This window comes from Oncorhynchus clarkii, chromosome 28, assembly GCF_045791955.1.
Source record: "Oncorhynchus clarkii lewisi isolate Uvic-CL-2024 chromosome 28, UVic_Ocla_1.0, whole genome shotgun sequence".
Classification (NCBI taxonomy): Eukaryota; Metazoa; Chordata; class Actinopteri; order Salmoniformes; family Salmonidae; genus Oncorhynchus; species Oncorhynchus clarkii.
In genome coordinates, this window is record NC_092174.1 from 2,305,362 (window position 1) to 2,316,203 (window position 10,842).

The following is a 10,842-nucleotide window of genomic DNA, read 5'->3' on the forward strand; positions in this document are numbered from 1 at the left end:
CTTGGTGCTCTGTGTAGTACAATGCAGGAGGCAGACCAGGGACAACTCTTTGCAGTGGGTTATAATGTTAGTGTTTACTTCAACAATCCGCTCTGCAAAAATAATGACAAAGACCCAGTGAAATATGAAACACACCTGTGCGCACACATACACAAAAATAGGTCTACTTTAAAAAGTGAAAATCCCCAAAACAGGAAATTTCACAAAGGGAAAAGGAATCTTATCCCACACAAGCATACAATTCCATTCCCAAAAAGATACGTGACATAGGCGATGGAAAAGCATTATATTTATATATATTTAAGCCAAATCCTTCTTTACCGAACGAGTCTTTGGCGATGCATACAAATTACAGTTTGCGAAAAAGGGGGAACGATCCTTAATATGCCTGTACCACCAAACATCCAATTCCTTAATAGAAGATCAAAACAATGCAGCCATATGTAAGAGTTGCCTTTTTAATGCATTTGAGTTTCACAATTAGCATCTCAAAGACAGACAGCAGGGTGTATGTATATCAAATCCATTATCTGGCAAGGCCCATCATCCCTCGACTCCAATGAATTAGCAAAGAAGCCTGTGTTAAGTTTTATATACACAAAGACAAAAATAACAATGGAGAAAAGGCGACTGACTTTGCAATTTTACGCAACCGCCATTACATTTTGGGATGCATCTAGACATAGCTGAATTCCATGTGTAATAAGCTTCGACATCAGTTGACTAATTTCAAAGTTGTAAAACTTGACCAGGGTTGCATTCAGCAGGCACACATAGGAGAAACTGCTCTGATTGGAGAGGTTTTGGTGCCCTCACATTGTGTGCTACTGAATGTGGCCAGTCTTCCAGAGGTGCAACACTACTATGGGGTGTATTCATTTAATGTACAACGTTGAAAAACATTTTGTACCAGAAAACAAATTAGTTTATTACAATTGACAAATTTAGGTAGGTCCCTCCCCATTTAGACTGGTTTGCTTATGTTTAAATAAAGGTTAAAAATAAAAAATAAATGCACTTGGAATGAAACAGGGAAATCCCATTGAGACCAAAGCCTCCTTTGCAAGGGAGCCAAGCACACAATATTTACAATTCCAATGCAATAAAAACATACAATATTTACGAGCAATTTAAGATAAGTAATCACCCAGCCGTCTGAACTGCCCTAGCGGCACCAAAACACGCACCTTTCGAACCTTTAAATGAAAATGCAGATCTACCTTATTACTCAGTGGTGACCGAACGAATTTCCAGAGTTAGCCATCCCGGTAATTGAGTCTGGTGACGCATGCGTATGTCTGGAATTTGTCTAAACGTCTGAAACGGATTTAGGCCTATACTTGGGAAACCAGGATCCTGTTCAGTAAGGCACGCTAAAGTAAAATAAAAATGTCACTTATCTAACAAGTTCAGGTAGTACCTCGCCATTTCAAAATGTTTCTTCCCTACCAGTCACAACCCAGATATGTGTGTGGACTTGATGGCAAATTAAGGACCTTAAATTCAATGATTGAAAGACCTGTAATTCATGGAATCATTGACTACCAGTGAGAAGATAAACCCAGTAGACACTGCACGACCTCAATTATTAATATTGTGTGTAAACAGATCATGGTCTTCCCTTCAACAATGGGGGCACTCAATGGGCCTCATTTGTCGATCATATTTAACCAGTTGGGAAAATGCTACACCGACTCAAGAACAGTGTCCAGGCCCTCTAGGGCAACTTCACCCAAGGGAATGTTAGAAAGCAATCCAACTTGTCATCTCCATCAGTCTTCAGTGTAAACAAGGCCTTCGTCTGTGGAGAACAATTAGGCCTACATTTCAAAACAGGGAACATGTGGAGTTCTCAGCTGAACAATGGTGTGCAGGGAAACAATGGGAAGACACAAAACAAAAGTACAGCACTACACTAATCAGCTGAGACTGCGGTGCTGCTGAGCCTTTTTTCTTTTCTTTTTTTTCTTTAATAACTCCCCCAGCTTCAGTCAAGCCTTGGCGGACATAATAGCAACGGTTTTGTCTTAGCTAATTACTTAATTGAGGTGCTTAACACTTTAGGTGTTAATGAGTAGATAAATGGCTTCATTGACAAAATCTCAAACCATCCCTTTAATATGGAGGAAATTACAGGCACTGGAGCTAATTACAGGGTTTTTTTCTTAGGCGGGGCGTCTAAGTGGTAATTTTCAGTTTCAGTGTCAACTTAAATGACCCAAACCAGATAAATATATCTTCTGATTGTGTTCTAACTCATATACACAACATATACGGCCCCAGTCATAAGTCTAAATATTTTATATTTGAGATTCTTCAAAGTAGCCACCCTTTGCCTTGACAGCTTTGAACACTCTTGGCATTCTCTCAACCAGCTTCATATGACATTCACCTGGAATGCATTTCAATTAACAGATGTGCCTTGTTAAAAGTTAATTTATTTATGTCTTAATGCCTTTGAGGCAATCAGTTGTGTTGTGACAAGGTATGGGTGGTATACAGAAGATAGCCCTGTTTTGGTAAAATACCAAGTCCATATTATGGCAAGAACAGCTCAAATAAGCAGAGAAATTACAGTCCATCATTACTTTAAGACATGAAGGTCAATCAATTTGGGAAAAAGAAGAAGAAGAACTTTGAAAGTTTCTTCAAGTGCAGTCGCAAAAACCATCAAGCGCTATGATGAAACTGGCTCTCATGAGGACCGCCACAGGAAAGGAAGACCCAGAGTTACCTCTGCTTAAGAGGATACGTTCATTAGAGTTGCCAGAGTCAAAAATTGCAGCCCAAATAAATGCTTCACAGAGTTCAAGTAACAGACACATCTCAACATCAACTGTTCAGAGGAGACTGTGAATCAGGCCTTCATGGTCGAATTGCTGCAAAGAAACCACTACTAAAGGACACCAATAATAAGAAGAGACTTGCTTAGGCAAAGAAACACATGCAATAGACATTAGACCAGTGGAAATCTCTTTTGGACCGATGAGTCCAAATTTGCAATTGTTGGTTCCAACCGCTGTGTCTTTGTGAAACGCAGAGTTGGTAAACGGATGATCTCCGCATGTGTGGTTCCCACCGTGAAGCATGGAGGTGGCGGTTTGATGGTGCTTTGCTGGTGACACTGTCTAATATATTTAGGGTTCAAGGCACACTTAACCAGCATGGCTACCACAGCATTCTGCAGTGAAACACAATCACATCTGGTTTGCGCTTAGTGGGACTATCATTTGTTTTTCAACGGGACAATTGACCCAAAACACTCATACAGGCTGTGTAAGGGCTTTTTGACCAAGGAGAGTGATGGAGTGCTGCATCAGATGACCTGGCCTCCACAAATCAACTGACCTCAACCCAATTGAGATGGCTTGAGGTGAGTTGGACCGCAAAGTGAAGGAAAAGCAGCCAACAAGTGCTCAGCATATGTGGGAACTCCTTCAAGACTGTTGGAAAAGTATTCCAGGTGATGCTGGTTGAGAGAATGCCAAGAGTGTGCAAAGCTGTCATCAAGGCAAAGGGTGGCTACTTTTAGAATCTCAAATATATTTTGATTTGTTTAACACTTTTCTGGTTATCTTCACTATTATTGGACAATGTAGAAAATAGTAAAACTAAAGAAAAACCCTTGAATGAGTAGGTGTATCCAAACTTTGGACAGGGGATATATCATACACACACACACACTTTTTGTATTATACCATCTTTGAGCACTAACAATCAAATAAAAGCTTGACAGTCAGGGTGAATCTGAAATTCCGGAGAAATGCCCATTGATTTTGTTTTTATGTTTGAGCAGAGGAACACAAGATTAGCCATAGCAAAATGCATAGAACTGCAGGACATTAGCCATAAAACTTAACAATTGTCCTTTAGCTCAATAGAAAAATGTTGAATTGCAGAAATTTGCTTTACAACAGCAACATTTTTCCTATGCTGCCAAGAAAGCTAGAAAGGTATGATCGAGTTTACACTTCCAATAAACTGTGGTGAGGTCAACATAATGAAACGGTCTACAAATATTTTCATTAAAAAAATGTTTGGAATAATTTTTTTTTTGGGGGGGGGGGGGGGGGGTTGCAAACATCCCTGGGTCGCCGCTTTGCCAGGGTTGAAAAGGTTGAAAACCCCTGCTCTAACACACACACACTTTGAGCATTTACACAAACAGGTCATATTCCACTGATAGATTGGCCTAAGCAATATCAATGTATGAGGGTATCATGTTACAGCTGGGCAATTCCACAGTAACAGAATGACCCGGAGACTCAAAATCTACGCAAAAAAAAACAACATTGATTTCAAATTCAACAAATCATACACTTTTTATGCACAAGGACTACTTCGAAAATGTACACAGAATGTCACAAAAACACATTTACTGGAAGAACGGTGCAGATGCTAAATTTGGTAACATAATTACGTTCATATCTCCCTCAATTTATGTGACCACATTTTCCAAAAACGTTTAAATATCTGCTCCGGATTAAGACTCAAAGACGCCCTGGCTCAAAATATATGCATTTGTTTAGATAGCGTCATCGTGAAGCATATGAGAAGAATTTAGGGTGGTTTACAGACAAATTAGGGCTCTATTCAATCCGTAGCCTGACGATCCGCTGTATAGCGCAATTGACAATTAAAAGGCAAAGTTCCCGCTGGTTGCAGAAATTACCTTTAAAATGTGAACATAATTCAGTTATAGGGCCACATTCTTTTCAAGCCACTTCGAGAAAGTGATTTTCGTCGCAGGTTAGGAGAGCATTTTCTCCAACCCTAACCGCAGGCTCCTACCCTGCTACGAAAAAGTCACCGTTATCGAAATGGCGTGAAAAGTGCGTTTCCAGTCAGCGATACAGATTGAACCCAGCACTTAATCTTTGACCTAGAACGTGCAAACACATCCACTGTCAATCAGAAACCAGGCCTAATTTTGCGCCTTGTGTTTACCTTTTTTATTTTATGTCATATTGCCCACAGTCCTAAACGTAGTCTTCAAATCAAGGTACTGACAACTAATTCAAACACCACAATTGCATTTCTACAAGGCTAATTCCACCAATGCCTATAGAATCTCTCATATGAGTTGAGTGAACATACAATGTTGCGACACACAAAACGACGCAACAGAGCGATTTCCTTGTGCACCCAAGAAATGTCTGCTCGATTTTAAACAAGTATTGATGGCCCTGATAATTCCATCAAAGCCATGCTTTGAACACCTTTGGATGGACAAATGACTCATTGTGAAACACGCTATGGATTGAACAAGCGACCCCCTTCGTCAATGTACCGCTGTTGATAACAAGTACCACAACCTTTCAATTTAAAACATCCTTCAAAAACAAATCACTTCTCTTACCCGCTGGCATTCTTCCGCTAATGTACCGCAGTTCCTCTGACGTGGGCAGCGATTGAATCTTCTGTTTTGCTACATGTAGTTTATATCGTCCGTATTCTCCGAAATCGCTGCTCCTTCACTTCATCAAATTACATTGAAAGAGGGTCGATCAAGGGCACACTGTAACATTAAATCATGAACGAGTTCAGTCGTGAATTCGTTAAAACGTTGTGTAAGCTAAATTAAAGGTTTATTCAAAAGTCTGTTTTAACATCACCTACATAAATGGCACTGTGATAAGACTATAACGCAACCTACCTATGTATGTATGTATTTAAAAATAATAATAATTACTCGGTGGATTCGAATGTCACGAACATTGATATAGATTCTAACGTATGTTGCTCAACGATACAATGTAACATTCGAAGGTTTTAATGGTTAAATACCTGTAAACTACGCGGATTAACCCCCACAGATTAGGCTACAGCTTCCTGTAATAGGACTGCTTTACATTGAGGGACAACACGGAAGTAGGAGTCGCTCTTGAAGCGATATGTCACCTCTTCGCTCCTAAACAATATAATTTATTACATATTTCTCTGTTTAATGGGGGAAATATAGGTATTTGGCAAGTTAGTTATTCTTACCAGACAATTATTTGAAGGGGACTGTCACGTTTGCTTATGCCAACCAATCAATAAGGAAGTGTGACCTAAAGTAGTCCCTCCCACTAGTACCAAAACTTTCATACAGGAGCCATGTTTATGCATGACAGTCATTTTAGCCTGCCAAAGACAAGCAATGGTCACTGCTCTTTGGTATTACTCCAAGTGAATTTTTGTAGGGCCTATCAATTACTTATACAAAAACGATAGCCTATCGATGAAGTGGTGAAGTCGTAAATCAGCATGGTAAAGCGTGTGAAAGTCTCCGAGAGGGACTGCTTTTTAATCTCTTAAATGCCTTTGCTGCACAATCCAATGGATTTATCTGTGATTAAAAGCTTTTATCCCACAGATGGCATCCCTAGCATCTGTTAAAGCAGACTAACTGACATGCCTCAATACGATCCTAGCAGACAAAATGATCCTATTTCTTCATGAATCTACCACATTTTAGAACAATCCACATACACGTTACTGTAAATGTACAAATTAAACAAAATAAAAATAGTATCGAGTGATCAGAACCTGGTGATATCAGGATGTAGGATGGGACATAAACCTAACAACTTCAAATACAAATTTCTCTGAACATATGAAAAACCCCCACCAAATTCAATGGAGAATACTTTAAATAGGATGCAGAAACAATACTCTGAGCCACAGCGCCATACTACTTGTCATACACCTTCCTAATATTCAGTTGCATCCCCCCTCCTTTTGCCCTCATAGCCTCAATTCGTCGGGGCATGGACTCTACAAGGTGTCGAAATCGTTCCACCGGGATGCTGGCCTGTGTTGATTCCAATGCTTCCCCCATTTGTGTCAAATTGGCTGGATGTCCTTTGGGTGGTGGACCATTTTTTATACACACAGGAAACTGTTGAGCATGAAAAACCCAGCAGTGTTGCAGTTCTTGACACAAACCTGGACCCTACTACCATACCCTGTTCAAGGGCACTGAAATATTTTGTCTTTCCCATTCACCCTCTGAATGGCACATATACACAATACATGTCTCAACTGTCTCAAGGCTTTAAAATGATCATTTAACCTGTCTCTTCCCCTTCCTCTACACTGATTGAAGTGGATTTTGTAACGGTTCTGTAACCACAGACACTGGGAGATGGGAATCAAGTACAGAGTGAGGAATTAATAATAAATAGACATGAAACTAAACAAGAACAGCATCAAGAAAAACAAAACAACATCAATGCAGACATGGGAATGAAACTGAGGAAGTGACAGATATAGGGGAGGCAATCAATGACGTGATGGAGTCCAGGTGAGTCCGATGAAGCGCTAGTACGCTGAACAATGGTGACCGGTGTGTGTAATGATGAGCAGCCTGGCGACCTCGAGCGCCAGAGAAGGGGACGTGACAGGATTTAACACGTGACATCAATAAGGGATCATAGCTTTCACCTGGTCAGTCTATATCATGGAAAGAGCAGGTTAAATCAAATCAAATACAGACCTGACATGAAATGCTTACTTACAAGCCATTAACCAACAATGCAGAGTTTGTTTTAAAGTAAGTAAGAAAATATTTGGAAAAAAGTAACAATAATATAACAGTAACAAGGCGAAGAATTCAGACCCCTTGACTTTTTCCATGCCTTGTTATGTTGCAGGCTTACTCTAAAATGTATTAAATGTTTATTTAAATTTTTTATCTACACACAATACCCCTTAATGACAAAGCAAAACAGAGGTTTTGAGACATTCTTGCTACTTTATTAAAAATAAACGAAAATATCACATTTACATGAGTATTCAGACCCTTTACTCAGTACTTTGTTGAAGCACCTTTGGGAGCGATTACAGCATCGAGTCTTCTTGGGTATGATGCGACAAGATTGGCACATCTGTATTTGGGGAGTTTTTCCGATACTTCTCTGCAGATCCTCTCAAGCTCTGTCAGCTTGGATGGAGAGCATTGCTGCACAACTATTTTCAGGTCTGTTTGATTGGGTTCAAGACCAGGCTCTGGATGGGCCACTCAAGGACATTCAGAGACTTTAAAAAATATATTTCTATTTTTTATTTCACCTGTATTTAACCAGGTAGGCCAGTTGAGAACAAGTTCTCATTTACAGCTGCGACCTGGCCAAGATAAAGCACAGCAGTTCGACACATACAACACAGAGTTACACATGGAATAAACAAACATATAGTCAAAAATACAGTAGAAAAAAAGAAGTGTATATATACAGTGAGTGCAAATAAGTTAAGATACGTGTGGTAAGGCAATAAATTACAATATAACAGTTAAACACTGGGATGGTAGATGTGCAGAAGATGAATGTGCAAGTAGAGATACTGGGGTACAAAGGAGCAAGATAAATAAATACAGTATGGGGATGAGGTAGTTGGATGGGCTGTTTACAGATGGGCTATGTACAGGTGCAGTGATCTGTGAGCTGCTCTGACAGCTGGTGCTTAAAGCTAGTGAGGGAGATATGAGTCTCCAGCTTCAGTGATTTTTGCAGTTTGTTCCAGTCATTGGCAGCAGAGAACTGGAAGGAAAGGCGACCAAAGGAGGAATTGGCTTTGCGGGTGACCAGTGAGATGCGTGTGCTACGGGTGGGTGCTGCTATGGTGACCAGTGAGCTGAGATAAGTTGGGGCTTTACCTAGCAGAGACTTGTAGATGACCTGGAGTCAGTGGGTTTGGCGACGGGTATGAAGCGATGGCCAGCCAACGAGAGAGTACAGGTCGCAGTAGTGGGTATTATATGGGGCTTTGGTGAAAAAACGGATGGCACTGTGATAGACTACATCTAATTTGCTGGGTAGAGTGTTGGAGGCTATTTTGTAAATGACATCGCCGAAGTCGAGGATCGGTAGGATGGTTAGTTTTACGAGGGTATGTTTGGCAGCATGAGTGAATGATGCTTTGTTGCGAAATAGGAAGCCGATTCTAGATTTCATTTTGGATTGGAGATGCTTAATGTGAGTCTGGAAGGAGAGTTTACAGTCTAGCCAGACACCTAGGTATTTGTAGTTGTCCACATATTCTAAGTCAGAACCGTCCAGAGTAGTGATGCTGGACGGGCGGGCAGGTGAGGGCAGTGATCGGTTGAAGAGCATGCATTTAGTTTTACTTGCATTTAAGAGCAGCTGGAGGCCACAGAAAGAGAGTTGTATGGCATTGAAGCTCGTCTGGAGATTAGTTAACACGGTGTCCAAAGAGGGGCCAGAAGTATACAGAATGGTGTCGTCTGCATAGAGGTGGATCAGAGAATCACCAGCAGCAAGAGCGACATCATTGATATATACAGAGAAGAGAGTCGGCCCGAGAATTTAACCCTGTGGCACCCCCATAGAGATTGCCAGAGGTCCGGACAACAGGCCCTCCGATTTGACACACTGAACTCTATCAGAGAAATAGTTGGTGAACCAGGTGAGGTAATAATTTGAGAAACCAAGGCTGTCAAGTCTGCCAATAAGAATGTGGTGATTGACAGTGTCGAAAGCCTTGGCCATGTCGATGAATACGGCTGCACAGTAATGTCTCTTATCGATGGCGGTTATGATATCATTTAGGACCTTGAGCGTGGCTGAGGTGCACCCATGAACAGCTCTGAAACCAGATTACATACGGTGGTACGGTGGGATACGGTGGGATTCAAAATGGTCGGTAATCTGTTTGTTTACTTGGATTTCGAAGACCTTAGAAAGGCAGGGTAGGATATACAGTATATAGGTCTGTAGCAGTTTGGGGCTAGAGTGTCTCCCCCTATTAAGAGGGAGATGACAGCGGCAGCTTCCAATCTTTGGGAATCTCAGACGATACGAGAGAGAGTTTGAACAGGCTAGTAATAGGGGTTGCAACAATTTCGGCAGATCATTTTAAAAAGAGATTGTCTAGCCCGGCTGATTTGTAGTGGTCCAGATATTGCAGCTCTTTAAGAACATCAGCAATCTGGATTTGGGTGAAGGAGAAATGGGGAGGCTTGGACTGTTAACCGGGGTAGGGGTAGCCAGGTGGAAAGCATGGCCAGCCGTAGAGAAATGCTTATTGAAATTCTCAATTATAGTGGATTTATCTGTGGTGACAGTGTTTCCTAGCCTCAGTGCAGTGGGCAGCTGGGAGGAGGTGTTCTTATTCTCCCAGAACTTTTTTGAGTTTGTGCTGCAAATTTCTGCTTGAAAAAGCTAGCCTTATATTTGTTCCTAACTTCCCTGAAAAGTTGCATATCACGGGGGCTATTCGATGCTAATTTAGAACGCCACAGGATGTTTTTTCTTCTGGTCAAGGGCAGTCAGATCTGGAGAGAACAAAGGGCTGTATCAGTCCCTGGTTAAATTTTTTTTTAAGGGGCATGCTTATTTAAGATGGTGAGGAAGGCACTTTTAAAGAATAACCAGGCATCCTCTACTGATGGGATGAGGTCAATATCCTTCCAGGTTACCCGGGCCAGGTCGATTAGAAAGGCCTGCTCGCTGAAGTGTTTTTGGGAGTGTTTGATAGTGATGAGGGGTGGTCGTTTGACCGCAGACCCGTTGAGGATGCAGGCAATGAGGCAGTGATTGCTGAGATCTTGGTTGAAAAGAGCAGAGGTATATATGGACGGCAAGTTGGTTAGGATGATATCTATGAGTGTGCCCGTGTTTACGGATTTGGGGTTGTACCTGGTGGGTTCATTGATAATTTGTGAGAGATTGAGGGCATCAAGCTTAGATTGTAGGATGGCCGGGATGTTAAGCACGTCCCAGTTTAGGTCACCTAGCAGCACGAGCTCTGAAGATAGAGGGGGGAAATCAGTTCACATATGGTGCTGAGGGCAGAGGGTGTGTCACGCCCTGACCATAGAGAGCTTTTATTCTCTATGTT

At 41.3% G+C, this 10,842-nt stretch overlaps 1 protein-coding gene across 2 annotated transcripts in view; it reads right to left on the reverse strand.

The window, feature by feature from the left end:
- The window catches only part of LOC139387615 (EFR3 homolog A (S. cerevisiae)), a 265,181-nt gene extending 259,326 nt beyond the window's left edge, over positions 1 to 5,855 (reverse strand). Inside the window, exons 1-2 of one of the 2 annotated variants that reach the window (XM_071133989.1) lie at positions 5,788 to 5,855; positions 5,360 to 5,477 (exon numbers count right to left, since the gene is read on the reverse strand). In XM_071133989.1, the coding sequence (XP_070990090.1) occupies positions 5,360 to 5,369 (10 nt within the window). In that variant the 5' untranslated portion in view covers positions 5,370 to 5,477; positions 5,788 to 5,855. Of the gene's footprint in view, positions 1 to 5,359; positions 5,519 to 5,787 lie in introns of both variants that reach the window. The other variant, XM_071133988.1, reaches the window with a different exon arrangement.
- Positions 5,856 to 10,842: the final 4,987 nt, after the last annotated feature.